Source organism: Theobroma cacao, chromosome 6 (genome assembly GCF_000208745.1).
Source record: "Theobroma cacao cultivar B97-61/B2 chromosome 6, Criollo_cocoa_genome_V2, whole genome shotgun sequence".
Classification (NCBI taxonomy): domain Eukaryota; kingdom Viridiplantae; phylum Streptophyta; class Magnoliopsida; order Malvales; family Malvaceae; genus Theobroma; species Theobroma cacao.
Window position 1 is genome coordinate 22237749 of NC_030855.1, and position 18621 is coordinate 22256369.

Sequence of the window (18621 nt, forward strand, 5' to 3'; positions counted from 1 at the left end):
TACTGAACCTGATAATTTACATTTGCTAGGTAAGATTATATTTTATTTAATTTCAATATTTTAATTTATGCTAATGAGTAATAATTTTTAACAAGTTTTATAATTTTAGATAAATAAGTCATAGAAAGATATTTTAAAAGAAAAAGAAAATTGTCTCACAATATTCAGATCTCAAGCAATAATAAAATTCTACTAATGATAATACTCAACAATATTCTTCTAAGCAAAATTGTGTTGAATTTGATCTAAATACTCTTTTAGTAGATCTTGGATTGAAGAAAAAAATTTCTGTGTATCATCTTAATGATACCACTTAAAAAAAACTTTGAGTCCGCCTCTGTGTACATGTCTTGATTTTTAATGAATTTTTTAAATCTAAAACCGAAAGCCCATATGTACTCCATAGGAACAAATTGCAGTTGGTAGATTTGGCAAGGGCAGGTTCGAGAATTTATTTTCTGAGATACTACTAATTATTTTATTCATACAGTGAGAGTGTGTATAAAACTAATTGTGCTTCATTATCCTACAAAGTGGGTCATTAATCTATTGCAATGATTACCTGACCTTATTATTTAATAGGGGAAGGGCTGGCCACCTTAGGCACATGAGAAAATTGGGATAATGCTGTTTTATATGCACTAATAACAATATTGTTTATTATAATTTATGTTCTTTTCATTGCTGTTAATAAACAATGTCAAGTTGATCGGTCCTTTTAAATCAGGAAAAAATAAAAGAAAAAGCCAATCAGTCGTCGGAGAGGATTGGAATTTATCCTTTAATTTGTTCTTTTGTGTGTGTTATTAATTAGACCAAGCTAGCATAAGTCGAATTAGAAATTTAAAACTACCCTTTCAAGAAATGGACGTCTTCTTTTGACTCTTGATGTAAGGGTGAACAATTGAATCTTGTGTTATTAAAGTTTTCTTTAAGGAGCAGTAGTGTTTCTAATGACAAAACGAAGCTTTCATCAACAAACCTACCACGTAATTAATTGAGGAGTAGTTTATAATAATTGGACAAGGACAGTGGCCCCCAAGGTGCTTTGATTTCGTAACAATATTATATCTTTCTGCAGCCACGGGAGACCGGAGAAGCTTTGCACATCAAACGCAAAACCAAACAGCAACGAAAATAATCAACAATGTCATGTTAATATAGTTAGAATATGATTATTTACGAGTGAATGGCACTTTGGACGCACTCTTCTGCCTTCTATGTACATCTTTAAATGATTATTAGTAAAATTTTTATGATTGGTTGAGAAAAAAAAATTAGAATATATCGTGAGGGGTGAAGAACTACAGTTAATGTTGATGTTCTAGAATTATTCATTAATAATTGAAAGCTGTTGATGGTTGTGGTCCTCTTATTTTTGGCCCGGCCAAGTTGATGGTGTGATGTTGATCATAGCGAAGCCCCTGTGACTGGTCTTTATGTTATTTCGTTTTGGCTTTTAATGAGGAGTGGCACCCAAGCTGGAAGTGCACAAAAAGTCGTGCAAAAGAACAAATAATGCTACCTACTACTTCTTAATGGGTTCTATTCAAGGGAATAGGTCTTGATTGTTACGTATTCCGAAGGCTATATCCTAGCAAAATATAACAAGCTAAATTAAAGAGAGAACCCAACAATGAAAAACAAAAGAACATATAATACATTAGAAAAGAGCTTTTGTAGTTGATTATACATGATTTAATGGAGGAGTATTTGAGCAGGAAATTCTATGAAAATGTAAATTTTCCTCTCGTTGGAACTAGCTATGTAGGAATGCATGAACTCTTGCTGTGTAACTACTTTGTTGTTGACATTAAACTTTTCCGGTCTAAGACTTGCGGTCATCGAGATAGTGCTGGTAAACGTAGGAAACAAAGCCCCATATAGCCAACACCATGGCAATCGCCTTAATTCCAGTCATTGTTTCGTGGAAAAATATCACTGCCAAGACTGGGACGATGGGTAGCCCTAGAGTGCTGATGACGTTCGAGAATAGTGCAGAGACTTCGAAGATCAACCCCACCGCACCGATCGCGAAAACTTGCCATGTTATAGCAGTCCAAACTAAAACCATCACGTACGAAACTTTGCCTAGTTCAAACGCTTTCATTTCTCTATCTAAACCTTTCCACTCCCCGCTAGCAAAAAGTCCCACGAGGATTATGAGAGTTGCAACCGCTGACTGGTAGATTATCATGTCTAAGACAATCTTGAACGTTTGCTTCTTCAGAACTTTCTGGAAACAGAGTTGTGTTAGTGAAAGCATTAGTCCGTACCCAGCGGAAGCGGCAACGGTACATACAAATCCAATTGCATACTTTCGTTTAGAGACGGATGTGGATCCTGAGGAGTCGTTTTGGAACACAAGAAGGGTGGAAGAGATAGTGAGAAGAACTAGGGAGTTAATTATGAGAGGAGTGAACTTTTGGGAATTGAGGAAGAAGGAAAATAAGGCATTGAAGGCTAACTGGGAAGCACAGATGAGGGAGTAAGTGGAGACAGGGAGGTATAAAAGCCCAAGTGAATACAATAGGCAATCTGCTGCCAGGAGTATTCCGAGTGCAGCATACATAGCTGCAAGGACTAACAAAGGCGGTGACTTTATGTTTCTAGTACTGTCTTCTTTCGAAGTTTTGTATGCTGATGAAAGTAAATAGATGGGAATGAGAACCGGAAAGCCGGCCGGTTGAACAAAGGTTGCCATCCACTTGCTGTTTCCTCCTTTGTCATAGTACAGTTTTCCAAGAAGTGTAGCCACTGACTGGCCGGCGAGGGAAAAGATTGTATAAATTGCCATTTGGAGCCACCACTTATAGCTTCTATGTCGAGTGATTGTTGATGACTGGCTGCTGCCATAATTAGTCTGCTCAACCGAATTTGCATCTGTGTGTTCCTGACCTGGTAAAGAAATACATGCTAAATTAATAGTTTCCTGCAGCTAATAGGGCTTACTATATGATAAGAGTTCACACTATAAATTACTTCCTGACTGCTTGGGATGGGAACCAAGTGTATGAACTAAACAAGTTGTGGGTTGCTACGAAGCTAAATGGCCCCAAGAATATGGAATGGTGTTGGAAACATATAGGAATCCACATTTTGGGAAACTGTTGACTAACAAGAAGGGAAATAGACAAAGTGTTGACTAACGTGAAGGGAAATAGGGGTGTCGTAGAATGGAGTGCTTCACGCTCAGGCCACCTGAAATTTAATATTGATGGTTCTGCTCAAGGCTGTCCCAGTGAAGCGGGAATCGGGGAGTTCTGAGAGATGATAATGGACTGGTCAAGGCATCTTCCCAAAGGCCACCGGAGTTGGTGATGCCGGCCCAGCGGAGATTGGAGCAACTAGAGAGGCTCTCCTGATTTTTTCAGCATCCAAGTGGGCCCAAACACATGCATTGGTTATCGAATCAGACTCCAAAAATGCGGTGAAATGAATCAACGATCCAACGGAAGCCCCAAGGAGGATGAGGAAGTGGATCTTGCACTTTGAGAGGCTCAAAGAGGGAGTTAGAGAATGGGAGATTAATCATGTTTTTAGGGAAAAAAATCAATAAGCAGACAGCTTAGCCAAAGAAGAGCTGCAGCGTCAGGTTGACTTGCTGAGTATCTTTGAGTAGATTAACCTAAAAAACCAACTCAACTATGAAAGGTCCAGATACGGGGATGAGATCATGAGATGATGTTCATGATTCTGTGCATGGGAGCTGAGGGAGCAAAACACTTTGTCTTCTGTTATTCTTGATTGCTAGAGGTATGTATATAGATCCTAAAAGGTCCATCAAGTTTCATGACTAGCACGGCCATGAAAAGTGCTCGAGTTGAGATAGGCGAGACTAGGGGGTAAGTTGCTTATCTGGGATCTTTCTCTTGGGATTGTTTTCTGCTTGTGGCATTTTCCGAGTAGGGAGAATGCTGGATTTGGCTGTGCTCAGGCCTGATTTTGATTGTGAAATGCCCATGTTCAGTCACGTCTATCTGTTTTTAAGGATGCTGGAATCTAGGACTTGTGTATAGATCTTTTTGTGTAGGGATAGAATTGAATTACCTCTGTTAGTCTCAAAATCTGAGATTTAACAGGTTTTAATCCTCTTTATACCTTTCCCAGAGATGAACGGTTGCTTCCTCTGGTTTACTATTTATATGAACTTTCAGAAAAAAAGTTTTAAGTACAGAAGGACTTGAGGGAAAAGGGAAAAGTTGGTTTTGTAGGCTTCTAAATAGGAGAGAACTGTCGATTTCGGAGCAGGACTGTGACATGGTATTACTCCAGGGAGTTAGTTTCCTGCAGCTAGAATTTTCAAGTTTGGAGCAGAAATATTCGGAAAATACAAATGATTTGTAGTTCAATAAATGCATGTTTCTAAGCATGATGATCATCAATTCATATAGATCAATAATTACCATAGGAGAACATAAGGAAAAGCAATATCCACTAAATAAACAAACACTTCTCGGAGAAATTGAGGACCATTCTAATCTGAAGCTGCACTGACTTCAGAGTTCAGGGGTTTGCTTCAATTTCACCTCTTAATTGTCAATAACAAGTATATCAAATCTTTCCAATCATAGAACATGGTTTAACAATCTAAAATAGAAGAAGAAAAAAAATCATCATTGGTTTGTTTCACGCTATATATCTTGATAAGGTCCTTTTGGATATGAAGAGAGGTGGCTTACCCATGATCTCGAGTTGCACTTCCGGAGCTTCCCCCATGTCAAAGTTTCTGAGTTCAAAAAAAGGCCGTGGAAGAGAAAAAGAAAAAGTAGTCAAGACTTATAGTAAATCGAAGCACGTGGCTTTATTGGCTGTGCAGCATGAAATGGTCTGGCAAACTGCTGCCGCACTCAGTGCAAGGGGGGAAGTCGACTCCGAGTCCTAGCTCTCCCTGGGTCCAATTTCATGCATTTTTCTTTCCCCACCATTCAACAGCTGAGAACCTCTGTATCTACACCGTTCTGGTAGGTGTTGATTTTATAGTTCTATCTAAACACAGAAACTACAGTAAAGAAAAACATCAATTTAACTCGACTCGTTTTGTCCTTTTTCTCTTAGCAGACTCTTTGGCTTTTAGCATTTTAATGACTGCTACATCATTCAGTGCTTGTACGAAACTGAGAAGGTATTTGGAATGAGACACCGCTTTCCTTTGCAAGAATCGTTCCATGCCATCAAGTACGTGAATCCCACGAACTTTATCTGTTCATTGGATTATTTCTCGATATGTAATTAAGAAATCTGTGCATCTAAGCATCAAGGCCACTTTTATCATGTCTATGCATCAGAAAGTACGAAAATCCATTACCAAAAAGTGCAAGAAAGTTGATAGCAGAGCAAAGTTATTATTGTGGGGTTTGCCACTTGCTTAATTATCCTAAATAAATCATCAATGTTTCCTTCATAAGAATGAAATGAAGAAATGTTGAAAGCATATCATTATTAATTATAGCAAAACTTCGTGCGAGGGTTTGCTCCAAATAATTGCAGGTATGGAGTGAAACGTTGGCAGCTGGGACCCTTGCCCCTTTTCAAAATGAACCCCAGAGAAACTCTGTGAACTCTTTTATTTGGCACTGGAAACCCATAACCACTAGACTTAGTTGGCATTCTTGTTGTGATTAAAATAAACTTTGATTTGCTGAGAAAAAAGGTGTGGGTTTAAGATCTTTGACTCTAACCCTCTAACTCCCACTGTCAGTCGGACAAAACCATCGTCCTTTCCTCCACTTGATTCCTTTCGGTTACTGGCACAAGGGGAGGTGTGCATTACTTATAGCCATATTACTAAAGATACAAATCTGAACGAAATTTGTCTCTTTCTTTCTATGAACAGGAGTTTGAGAGATGGGCATGGGGAGTTTTCAATGAGTAATTCTCAGTTTAAGAGGTTAAGCTTGACTGTTTCAATTATACTTTGGTTGGTTTCTGGTGAAAGCCACGAGGGCTCTTCTTGCATAATCAGTATCATCATTATTATTAAGACAGTTGAAACTCAGCTTCCTTCAGATTTTGGATATCTTTGCTAACAAAACCTTTTGGTGATAGTTGGGTCATGTGTACTCACTTGCCAACATCTTCTTCATGCATTTGTGGCACACGTTGCTTCCTATCGTTTACACACGTTTCTTAGTTGTGTTTTTGTTGTTTTCCAAACAGCTGTCTTTATACTGACTTTGTCATAGATTAATTTTGTGGGTTATTTGCAAAAGTTTTATTCATTCGTAGACCAAATCATTGATTAAGAAAAGCATTCTTTTTGATATATATATATATATATATATATATATATATATATTTGAAAAACATTAAGAAAAACATTATATATATATATATAATGATTAAGAAAAACATTTGAAGAATGACTTTAAGGTTAGGTGTGGAGATAAAGATTAGAGGGAGGGACCCTTGCATTTATTTTGAGGGCCAAACCAGTTGAAAGTTTCCAGTGATTAATGCACATAAAGCAACGTATTGCAGCAATAATGCAAGAGGTGAATTCAATTATTTAAGCCTTTATAAAGGATTGCCTAATAAGTGATCAGTCAATCCCATTTTGCATGTACATCCAAAGCAAAGTCACTGCCATAGAAGCAATTACATGGTACTACTTCAACTTTAAACTTGCCTCACGGATCATCATTATCGACCCTTGAAACCCATTTCTTACCTTTTCGGGAAGACTTTGGTCTCCATGATCCGGCTACCCCAAAGCAAATAGTACGTAATAATCTCTTTTTATCTCGAATGGCTGTAAGCAGGAAAAAGCACGGACACGTTGCAGAGGTAGATGAAAACGAAATAAGCAAATTCCATTTAACCACCCTTCTACCCACATGTTGATGCTCGAATACAATCATTATTAGCCACAGGAAAATACCACCTACATAGACAGATATTTTATTAAACAATTGAACCCCCCCTTTCGATCGAATGTACTGGTTGAGTTTGAAGTTATTTCCACTAAAAGCAAATTACTTGCATTGGAAAAATATAGCTTTTGAATTGTAGAAGGTAGAAACTATCTTGAAAAGTTCACTACTTTTGTCCCTGGAAGCGTGTTAAAAGGTTTATAAAAGAGAGTGGAGGCAAGTTCACAATAAGAGGAATTGCATTAGTATTGGATCTCGAATTTGTTTGGTGCCGGAAACACATCTATGTCACAGGAATCTACATTTTTCTTCAGTGAATGACCAAAAAATGACAAAAGGAAATAATATATTGCAGTTTCCAATATCACAACAAAATGTGAAAAAAAAAAAAAAAAAAAAAAGATTTCCTTCCTGCCGGTTGCCTGCCCCCCCTCATCATACTCCCAACTCCCACGGCAAAGCCAGGATATTGAAGTGTCAGCTCAAGGACAAAAATGGAGGGCATTTTTACTCAAAATTGTTGGAAACACTTGATTCGAAAGCTACATCCGCAGACATCTTACGAATTGTTCTTATTTTGCTCCAACTATATATTCTTTTTCGTATGTCCAATGTAAAAGCTCTGTCTAACCCTCTGACTCTTGCTTTCTCAGGCCTGTAATTATGGAATCAATATATGCAGGTCAAGAACATAAGAAATTTTATGCCACAAAACTCATTAATGCTTCATTTGACTTCGGGGCTTACTCGCGAGTGAGGAATCTGAAGAAGAATGAGTGAGGTGCAGTACAAAATCAGTGAAATGGCTATTCCAGCCACAAAATTGTATAGCAGCCGTCGGTTTTCTTTTGTGGGTATGAAAACTGATTTAAGTGTATTTGTTAATTCAAACAGGCGATGAGATATCTGCAGAGAAGCAAGGCAAGATGACAAGAAAATGAACAAATGAATATAATCAAAACTGTTGGCAGAACATGGAAGAGTGGAGAAAATATTTACCAAGATATAAATAGCAGTTGTGAGCATGAAGTTGAGCAGCGGATATTCTGGGACAAGAGAAAGAAGCCACTTGGGTTGTCCGTTAGGTATGTCTGATCTGCATGGATGTAGTGCAATTATAAGAATCTTATAAACCTGTAAATTTGTTTCTCATAGGCTGCTTCAGTGCTTTGAAGAATTATCTTACTTTGAAAAGGATGCAGAGCCAGAACTAGATATCAAGGTTAACCTATTTATCTACCAGGCTATTTTCTAAATATCAGGTTGCGGAACAAATTAAAAAGAGAAAATTGTAATTGGTCCACAAACCTCAACCAGATATGAAATTGAGAAATGTAAGTCTCCAGGGTTATCTTGCCAAGCCACCTAGGAAGCACAAAATGTAGCTTAATTAGAGCAAGTGCAAAATAACGCCAGAAACTCTTCAAAAAGCAAATCAATAGTCCTTTACGGAGAGCACAGATTGAATGAATTGGTTACAGTCCAGAAACATACGCAAAGAGAGTCAAAGTGTAATTCCGAAGCTGCTGAGTACAATTCCGCAAGCAAATGTAGACACTAGAATCACAAAAAAGCAGAAATGATCATCAGATCCTGGAAATTGAACTAAAGCAATTTAATTGTACGATATTCCACGTGCCATCACATAAACTTCCTCAAATGTTCCAAGTAAATTAGAAAAAGAAATACTTAATACGCACGATATCGGAATCCAAGATGTGTAGGGATGATATTTGTTGTAAGAAACCTTGTCCAGCTTGTAAATACATTCATACCACATATAGCCAACCTGAAGAATTTAAGAAAATTCAAAAAGTGTCCTTCAAAAGCCAATAAGCATAATAGTAATATAATGATCAAAAGATCAGGCAACTTACAAATAAGGAAACTGCAATAACGCTTGCTTTGATCGAGAATTTTCTCTTGGTTTCACATTCCTCCAATTTTTCCATCCATTTCTCAACCTAAGATTTAAAACATTTCAAAGAGATTGTTACTTACGTGCTAAGAGAACAAGACTTTCCATTGACTAAATATTTTAACAACTTACATTGGGATGATAATAGGCATATATCATTCCAATGATCCATATATAGCGATCAAGACCAGATCTAAAATGCCACTCATGCAGTCGAGTGAGATCTGGTTTTGCAGGATCAGTGTACCCTGCCATTTGAAGGGAGCAAAAAAGTGATATAAGCAAATAGTTATAGCATATGCAAGAAAAGAAGAATGAACATAAATATTAAAAATAAAATTTCACTGGATTCATTCACATGTGAGGTATGCATATTTGAAAGCAGGACATTCCAACTTAAAATGCAATAAAACATTTAAAAAAAAAAAGATTTAGAAGCATATCTAGGGAGCTGAATACAAGGATATGAACTTTCAAGCTCTAAATTACTCATAGGTTGATAAATCAAATGAAACGTAAAAGAAAAAAGTTAGGTAGGTTGCTGACCTAATAGGAAAGATAATGGACTCCAGAATATTTCAAAAACTCCAGGAATTTCCCAAATCAAGATAACTACGAGAAAGCATGCAAGAATTTTCACAGCCATCACTGATGGTATCTCATTATACTTGCTGAAAATCCCAAGAGCTCCATACACCATTAGGGTGAATAGCGTGTGCATCGGGCAGATGTAGTAAAGCATATAGTCATTGTTGAGAACAATACAGCAAAATGCCACAAAGAAGTTTAGTCGCCACATCATCTGCATCATATAGAAGTTATAAAATTGATTGATATGTACAAAAATATCAAGAACTACATAGCTGGTATGCTTATATGGGATTAAAACCCAGAGAGAGAATATCACCTGGGTGAAGCGTGCTACGCTAAAGTCCTTTCTAATGTAATAATATGAGAAGTTGCCAAATCCAGTCATCCAAACATATGCAGCAATGAAGACACGTATTGCATTATATATCTCAGTTGCAGCAAAGTAATGGTACATTAGAAATAGGACCTGTAAAGACAACACGGGCAGGTAAGTGCAGCCCCCAGAACTCCTAAATACTATTTAGTGCAGAAGAAATGGTCAGTAGGTAGCATGGAACTGCAAACACAAGCAATCTGATAAATCTGACTGAGATAGGAATTGGCACATGTGAACATTCAGTGCAGATCTGAAGACTGAAGACTCAAATCGTACAGCATTTTATGGGAAAAATCTTTCATCAATATTACAATGAATTAACAAGAGTAAAAGAAATAACAAGTCAAAAAAACTCCTGTCAATGTTAATTTACAAAAAACATTATTAAATCATAATTGAGGTAGCTATGACCAAATGGAAAAAGGTACTTTGGGAGACAGCTATGAGCTTCCCAAGGGAGAAAAAACATTTACAAAATTAGACCACAATAGGCAAAATAAATGCAAAAGATATCAGAAAATATAATTCAAATACCTTCTTTTTAAAAAAATATTATGCAAGGGTGATGGGGTGTTTGCAGGGTTTGCAAGCTCAAGTAGTTACTCCATAACAGGTTAGATGTCTAACAATAAAAACTCACCTGCATCCACCCTTTCCATTCTTCAGTTTGATGCCTACTGAGGTATTGCATGGTTTTTCCAGAAAATGCTGATTTGTCACTATGTTTCTTCAAAGAAGTCATTGCTGAAACTATGATGAGAAGAGCGTAGAGGAAGAGGAAAAGGTCACGGTTGTATTTCTGTCCAAAAAAACCCACATAAGAAATACTATAGCAAGAAAATAATAGTTATTCCCTATAGTGTTCATCAACATGTGAAAGCACTAACCCTCAAGCCACCATAAAAAAAAAGAAAAAGCAAATATATAGCTACATTAAACCATTTAAAGAGGGAAATCAATCATTCTTTCGACAAGAGCTGAAAATACTTTTAGTCACGCATGGTGTTCTTTTATATTGAACTATTAGCAAAAAGCCAAAGTGATCACAAACTGCTTATTACATTAAGATTAAATAATCCTCCCAAACTAGAAGACTCAGGGAGGGGTGCAAGTCCAAAGAGAAGAAATGAGGTTGTCTATGTAAATAGCAACTGCCCAAAAGCAAGACGAGGTTTTCTAGACGTGATTATTGTCCTAGTTCATGAGTATAGTTATTTATACAAGTAAAATTAAGGCCCTTTAAGGAATGCAGATGCATAGGTATATTTGAGTGTGTTTTCCAAAATATCACAGATCAAATCATGAAATACGATCAATAACACAAACAACAAGTATAAAAGCACCTTGGTAGATTCTCCTAGTAAATTTGTGCGGTCACATATATAGAAGTACACCAGAATAGCCCCAATCTCAGCCCTGCATTAGATTGTATAGTTAAACATAAGAAGAAACAAAAAGCAACCAAAGAAGTGTGCTTGTGGCATATGACTAACATTGCTCTCAAAGTTGCTCGATTTTCCAGCAGGAAAGAGTCTTCCATGGTCAAAAACCTGGAAATATAAGGAAATAGTAAGATGGGTTTACAGAGTGCAATCATAGAAAACAGCGTAACAACACTGAAGTTCAAAGAAAGCAACCTCATCAAGTTTGTTTTGATGGATGCGCTATGGAATTTAGCAGATGCTGATCTTGTGAGACCTCCTTCCAGCAAAACAGCCCGGTCATCTTCTTTAATTGTCTCCTCTCCTAATTCAACCAGATTATTGTCTGAATGACTGCATATTGGAACTAAGTTGTCAGCATCAGCAAATATTGAAGTCAATAACTCCAAAGATAGGCATATAAGCCCTATCAAATTTATGCACCCATGTTAACCCCTAAGAGAAAAAATTTCTTACACTTTAGAATGAGATGCAGATTTCTTGTATTCTAGGAACTCTGAATATATCCATGCAATGAAAACCGGGATAACTCCTAAGAGAAAAGACACCTGCAGCGTAATAAAAAGGCTTCATTAAATATCTCAGGCAACACTAGATCGTACAAGAAAAATAAATAAACAGAAAAGTGCAAAGAAAGATCAATAATGCATACATAATAACAAGTGACATAATTAAAGTTATAACAGTGGAGTGAAATATACAGACATAGGCATGACCAAAGAAGTTTAAACCAGAAAAATGAAACCACAAAAGCAAGTAGATGTTGAATGAATTAGAATGCCATTGCCACATTACAGCAAATGCAGATAAATTCTTTTCATCAAATATTAAGTAAAGCTTCAAAAACTTTTTCAAGACCACTCACATTAGATTCTATACATTATATACACTAGTATTATGATGATCAACCATAATTCATTAGACTCAGCACACTGTCACAAAGCTACTAGTCAAATCACTTCACTCATCAAATCAAGCGTCCGAGTTATGTAAATCCAATAACTATTAAATTCTTATAAGAAAAAGAAAAATTCCACAAGGAAAATAAAATCAAACATCACCGAATGAAAAAATAAAAAGAACATTTTCCTCAAAAATTCTTTAGAAATGCAAAGCATTCAAAATCTATAGGTAGAAAGAAATACAAAATTTGCAGTGCAAATCCACCATACTTTCTCAACAACGAAATAACAGAATCCAAAACTAGTACATAGAAATCACAAAATTCAAAACTTACAAAATTACTACATAAATTTTCAGCTCAAAAAATCACATTGTCCAAATTCATTTCAAATTACAAAATCTCAAAATTGAATCTAAACTAACCAACAACATTGAATCAATAAAAATTCTAATTCAAAATCGTACCTGTCCAGGCGTAATTGGCCCAGAAACCACCATTTCTACTTTTGGATCAAAAATAACCTCCTCCCGACTGTAAAAAATTTGCAACAGCACCGAATCAAATCAATCCAAGAAAGGCAAAAACACAAAATCTCAACTGGGAGTGAAAAGAGAAGCAATGGCTACCGAAGAAAGAGTTAAACAATGCGTCGAATTGAGTGATGTGTCGGGCTAGGCCATGCTCATAAATACAACCCCTCGAACAAAAGTTTATTTTTAACAATAAGCCAATTTGGAGATTCGGAAACGATGGAGATTAAAGAGAGAGATCTTAGCAGCTTGCTTGAAGAATAGAGAAAAGGGTCCGATATGACGTCGTTTTCGCTCTCCCTTTGTTTTTTCTCTCTCTCCACGGTTGTTGTTGCCGTGGTGCTGTTGTTGGGTTTGGTTTTCTGGTTGCTATTTTGCTTTCAGTTTTGGGCGTGAGAATGCGAACGTGAATCTGATGCGAGAGATCAGAAAAACAAAAAAATAAAATAAAATAAAATATTTTTAGAACAGATCGAATGTTTTATTATAATAATTAATTAACTGTAAATTAGTATAGTAAACCTTATTAGTATTATATGTGTAATGATCCCAAGGAATTAGGAAAGAATAATGGCTAGTAATTAGGCTTATCTTTCTAATTTAATCATGTTATGTACTTTCTATTTATGCTTCTCAAGTTGAACTTATTCATCTTGATTTGAAATACTATATTTCTTGCCATTTTAACAACATTTTACGATTATAGAAAAATAGATATTTTCATGATAACTAAACATTATTTTTCCAATTTAAAAACTACTATATATATATATATTATAATTGTGAAAAACAGATATTCATTTTCGATTTTATTAATATTGTAAGGTACAATATTAGGAGGTTACATGGCATACTTGCATTATACTACTCTACAATATGATGCGATCAAAACATTAGGTGATAGTATTTTTTTTATTTTTAATGTGAAATTGAATTATATATATATATATTTTTAAATTTGTGTAATATTTTAAGTATTTTTTTAGGAGGGTGGATATGCTGTGAAAATAAACCTGACAACGTAGACCTTCACCGTGGAACATTGAAGGCTAGTCAATTTTATTTTGATTTCATAACCTTTCGAAAGCTTGATCAAAATTTGATTATGATTGTTGTTGTCATGAATATCGAACTAGACTAACCTTTGACGAGTCGATTTCGGTCGGTATAGGAGACTTTTGATTTCAACCGTCCATTAATAAATACTGTTGATGATGACTCCTGGACTCTGTCAGCCGACTGATTAAGATTTTCACGTGCGACCACATTTTATAACTGTGTGCATCCATTTATAGAAACCTTTTTTTTTTTCTTTTAATTTGCACTTTGTCAGAAAGAAATGGTCTCATATCCTTGGTAGATGGGGACAAAATGGCAAGGTTCTTTTCCTTTGGCTGCATGCAGAAGTGCAGATTAAGGAACCCACCTAATCTGTTTTTTTTTTTTGGTTGGGTTAATCAATTGATTAAAATAAGTGCTCTTTTGCTTGCTCTACAATGGACAAGCTGGTTAATAATTGTATCTTGTTTTTAATATTGGTTTTGGTCATTAAGAATGGTATGATTTGGTAACGCTAATATTGACAATCTAACAGAAAGGAAACCGAGTGAAATACCAAAACCAGCCCTGGGGATTCTGGAAATCACTTCCTGAACCAAAGCCCGTTTCTCTACTGACTTTGTAGCACTGACGAATAATGGCATCGAAACTTCTGACCTTTCTTTTGTTTGGTGTCCCGTGTCGATTTAGGGCCTACTTGCAGGCTGAAAATGGTGGGCAGAGGCAGGTGACCCAATAGATAGTCCATTAACCTCCTTAAAGTTTGTCTTCAAAGCAACTCTCTGTACGAAGTCTGTGAAAAGCCTGGAATTAAACACTTTTAACACCTAAATCAATGTATAATCTGAATTAATAGTTTGTAATTTACCAGAATCTCCTTCAACAAGTTCCTATTTCTAGTCAAGATCTAAACAGTTAGATGTTAATTATTATGAGCGTGAACTGTATTAATCTAGGTAAAGAAAAAAAGATTTGATGGATGATAGGATTAGCAGTATTGGATCATGCAAGTGGACGTAGCTCTAATCATAAGCGCAAGACAGGGAAGCTCTAATATATTGACTTTGCTTATATTAATGTCTAGACGGCAGGTGAAATTCAATCTATAATCTTTGCATTCTTTATGTCAATCAACAGATTATTATAAGACTATGACAGGACAATGTGACATGCTAAGAAGCCTCTAAAAATATTTGAAACTTGAACAAATTAATATTCTTTGCAACTATTAGGAAAATCATGTCTTATATGCATATGATCAAATTTACCCAACTGTTATAGAACCATACACAAAATCATTAATTTCCACTAATTGGTGTGTAAAATTAAACCTAACTTTTCCTCTTATTATAAAACTTATATCTGTTACCGATAAATATATTATCTATACGTGAATTTAATTATTTAATTTGTTGATTTGCTTGGGTTAATATTTGGTTCTTCAAGTTGATATTATGTGACATGTGTTGTGAATTATTTAATTGTGTTAATTTCTACTTCCACCTTAAATATATTGAAACCTATATGCTATCAATATCATGCCTATATGAACATTGATCAACACCTACAATTCAAGCTCGTGCAATCTAGTATAAACGAAATGTAATCTCTTTGGCTTTTTACTTAATTCACCCGGCAATATATCTAGCCCGCCAATTTATGTGTTATCAGTTTGAGCTTGTTAGGTGTTTGATAATGACTGAAAAACATAAATTATGGTGTCATTCTTTTCTGAAACATATATATATATACTTACTTACTTACTTACTTACTTACTTTGATATAAACCCTTACAGGAGCACTATGACACTTCTCTTTTTTAATTAGTCTAAAATAGAAACAAAAGTGATATTTCCTCTTCAATTATTGGTTAATCAATATGAACAAACAACACCTCCTTTTCTTAATGAACACTTAATTCTTCTACCTTGACTGCACATAACTAAGGAATTTCTCATATTCAACTCCATTAGTGATCTTTCAGCTGTACTAGTCTGGAATTTGGTGACCTCAACACGAAACCAATTTCCCAATAATTTCGTTCAAGTCTTGACTGAAAACGTGGCTCCTAAACGCCTCTCAAGTTAAATTTATCAATGACAAAAGCTAGGTGCGATAGGCACTTACATTGTTTTCAATTGGTTAAATATGCTGTCAAATGCTTGTTTCATATGCGTATATTGATTAAAATTTGATTAGTTAGAAATAAAAATACGAAGGGAAAAACATTTCCAAATTCTGGGATAGTACTATTTAACTAGCGACCTGAAGAATGTTGGGCCAGTTTCCCATTGCACCGTCACCCATTGGCTGGGAACCTCCTTATTGGATCATATGCCTTAGGACTAGGATTCTGCCTTTTCAGACAGGATGACTCATAATTATAGCAGCATCTCTTGTTCAGGCTTATTTAAACTTTTTCAGCTTGCCTTTTAGTTTTCAGCCTAGAAAGTCCAAGTAAGGAGGAGAAAAGAATAGTTTTGCACGTTATCAAACAGAAGTCAAATTTCTCCTCACGAATGTCTGTATTCAACATTGCAAGCTGCTGCATTTCCAACAAAACCCTCGTTGCCTTGAAAGCAAAATGACCAGCACCACTTGGCGAATAAAGAAATCAGACTATAACTCTTTCAGACTATAGCTAGACAAGGAACTGATAAAGGAAATAAATTCTCGCATTCTCCATTAATAGTTCCATCAAGGATGATGATATACAAACATAAATGCGACTTTATCTAGTATTACAAGCCTGGAATCCTCTTAAAACTAGGTTTTTCCTTCGAAAACAACTACAACGACCCTCACATCTCTTATCAAAGAAACATTTCCCACTAAATGCGGCAACTCAACCAAGTTTCAAGTGCAAATAAAAACATTTCCACTCCCATCTAATCCTTGATGTTAGGTCTTTCTCAGACCAGTAATTGAAGAATAATTCTTAGGCTCGAAAGAAGTTAGATGAAACTAATAATAAAAGCAGTTAAATATATATTTATATATATATATATATATATATACAAGAAGTAAAAGAGATGTAGAAAGAGACTCATGGTTCATGCTTAAGGAACCTGGAAGGAACTATGTCTTGAAGAAGTCCATAGTCAGGAACCTGATGGTGGTACTGCTGAAAAGGGCTAAAGCTTTCCGCAAACATTGAACCTGCTGAACCAGCTTGGTTATTCATGTGATGAGGCATCTGCATAAACAATTCATGTGGGAAGCTTGGCCCCGCCAGTGGCGAGGGCGTTAACATGGAAGGTGGGAATAGCCCTGCTGCGCTTCCTCTCAGTGTTGTCGGAAGTGGGTGGTTGTGTTGGCCTTCATATGTTGTGATCACAACTGACGGATCCTGGAATGACCTCTCAACTCTTTTCTTGACTGTACACTTCTGAGTAGTGCATCTGTAGTAGCTTCTGCATTAACAAAAGCCAGAAATGTGCCTCAGATTAAAGAAATTCTCGCAGGGTAAAGAAGATAACAAATTAGTGTTAACCAGGATTAGCAATTTCAGATTACATAAGATGGAAATCTTTCAGCAGTAGAAACACAAGTTTGTACTCGTTTTGCCAATAAAGTCTAGTCATATATAGGGAATTAAAGTAAAAAAGATTTAGTAACTTGCAAAAACAATTACGCAAAGCCATCAACTTACTACTTACTTACAGCTTAAGTTTCATATATTGACTGATGAACTTGGTAGTCAAAAGAAGGGGGTTAAAAGATGTAATGCAAGCTCACAGCAAACAACAATCAGGGTTCAGACATAAGGTTTTGTCTGTAGTTTATTGATTGTATAGAAGATAAGATAATTTCAAACTTTCTTTGGTTGTAAATAAAGGAAAAACCAACCTTGGATAAGGGCTGTTCTTCACAGCTTTTTGTCCATATTTTCTCCATCTATACCCATCTTCTAGATGATCAACTTCACTTTTTGTCATGAAAGCAAATCGTGGTTCTCTTTGCTTTTTCTCTCCTTTCTTTTTTGCTTTGTTCCTGTTAGATACAATAAACACAACAGTTACACCCCACATGTCTATCAAAGAGTTGATAGTCATGGACTAATAAGCAATATTTGAACCAAAAAAACTTACCCTTTCTTGGAGCTTTCTCCTCCATCTTCTGACCCTTTTGGCTGCCTATCTTTCTTACTCTTATCTGAATCCTCTTCACAACCGGCCTCGCTTGAGGAAGAAGAAACAGATGAATTAGGAGTCGTCATAACTTCACTAGTATTTCCTCCTAAATCCCCTGCACCAACCTGCTTCGTCTGATTGCCTTCGACTGAAGAAAACACTTCAGAGGATGAAGGTGACAAACCAAAGGCTTTTTCAAGTGAACCATAGTCCATGGAACTGTGTAAACAATCCGTGAAGCTCATGTATGAAGGATCCTGAAGTGATGATGAAACCCTATACATGCCAGTTTCACCAACACCTTGCTGATCATTATGGAATGCAGCCTGGTAGTAAAAGTCTCTAAATTCATGATCCGACATGGAGAAAGAACACGAAACAAAGATACTGAGAAAATTAAGGGAGTAGGAGAGAAAACCTAATATTTGAGGTCTCAAAGATTTGCTTTTGGTTTTGGACTTTCAGGGTTTCCACAGCTCTTGTTATGTTGTTTGGGTTATATATACATAAATATATAATTCATGATGAAGACATAGAAAGAGGAAAGAGAGAGAGAGAGAGAGAGGATTCTTTAGCTTTGAATAGGACTTTTGTTCATTGCCACTTTAAAAAGAAGGTTGACAAAAACACCTTCCAATGAGAAGAGCAAAATGTGGCTTCTAGTATGGAAACATTTCCTATCCATACTACTCAGTCTCATCTACCATGCCTGACCCACATTTTAGTCGCCCCTTAGCCCCTCTACCCTTTTTCAATCCTCTTCCAGATACTCATATTTCATTTTGATTTGTCACCA

The 18621-nt window shown here is 36.0% G+C and overlaps 3 protein-coding genes across 4 annotated transcripts; all 3 read right to left on the bottom strand.

Annotated features, from left to right (window-relative positions):
* LOC18596550 (probable purine permease 10) lies at positions 1638-5063 on the bottom strand. The gene is made up of 2 exons (XM_018123984.1): positions 4683-5063; positions 1638-2898 (listed from the first exon to the last, which is right to left on the bottom strand). The coding sequence occupies exons 1-2, from the start codon at positions 4717-4719 to the stop codon at positions 1829-1831; spliced, it is 1107 nt and encodes a 368-aa protein (XP_017979473.1). The 5' UTR covers positions 4720-5063; the 3' UTR covers positions 1638-1828.
* LOC18596552 (protein REDUCED WALL ACETYLATION 3) lies at positions 7092-13047 on the bottom strand. Of its 2 annotated transcripts, XM_007025098.2 has the most exons (17): positions 12730-13046; positions 12568-12634; positions 11656-11747; positions 11395-11532; positions 11251-11307; positions 11101-11173; positions 10398-10556; positions 9698-9847; positions 9337-9592; positions 8923-9038; positions 8750-8836; positions 8573-8661; positions 8367-8429; positions 8181-8237; positions 7872-7968; positions 7620-7778; positions 7092-7527 (listed from the first exon to the last, which is right to left on the bottom strand). In XM_007025098.2, the coding sequence occupies exons 2-17, from the start codon at positions 12598-12600 to the stop codon at positions 7522-7524; spliced, it is 1632 nt and encodes a 543-aa protein (XP_007025160.2). In that variant the 5' UTR covers positions 12601-12634; positions 12730-13046; the 3' UTR covers positions 7092-7521. The 2 variants fall into 2 exon arrangements, with proteins under 2 accessions (XP_007025160.2, XP_017979427.1); XM_018123938.1 differs by having other exon boundaries at positions 9337-9847; positions 12730-13047.
* Positions 16347-18405, bottom strand: LOC18596553 (probable WRKY transcription factor 71). The gene is made up of 3 exons (XM_018122618.1): positions 17784-18405; positions 17542-17685; positions 16347-17105 (listed from the first exon to the last, which is right to left on the bottom strand). The coding sequence occupies exons 1-3, from the start codon at positions 18185-18187 to the stop codon at positions 16739-16741; spliced, it is 915 nt and encodes a 304-aa protein (XP_017978107.1). The 5' UTR covers positions 18188-18405; the 3' UTR covers positions 16347-16738.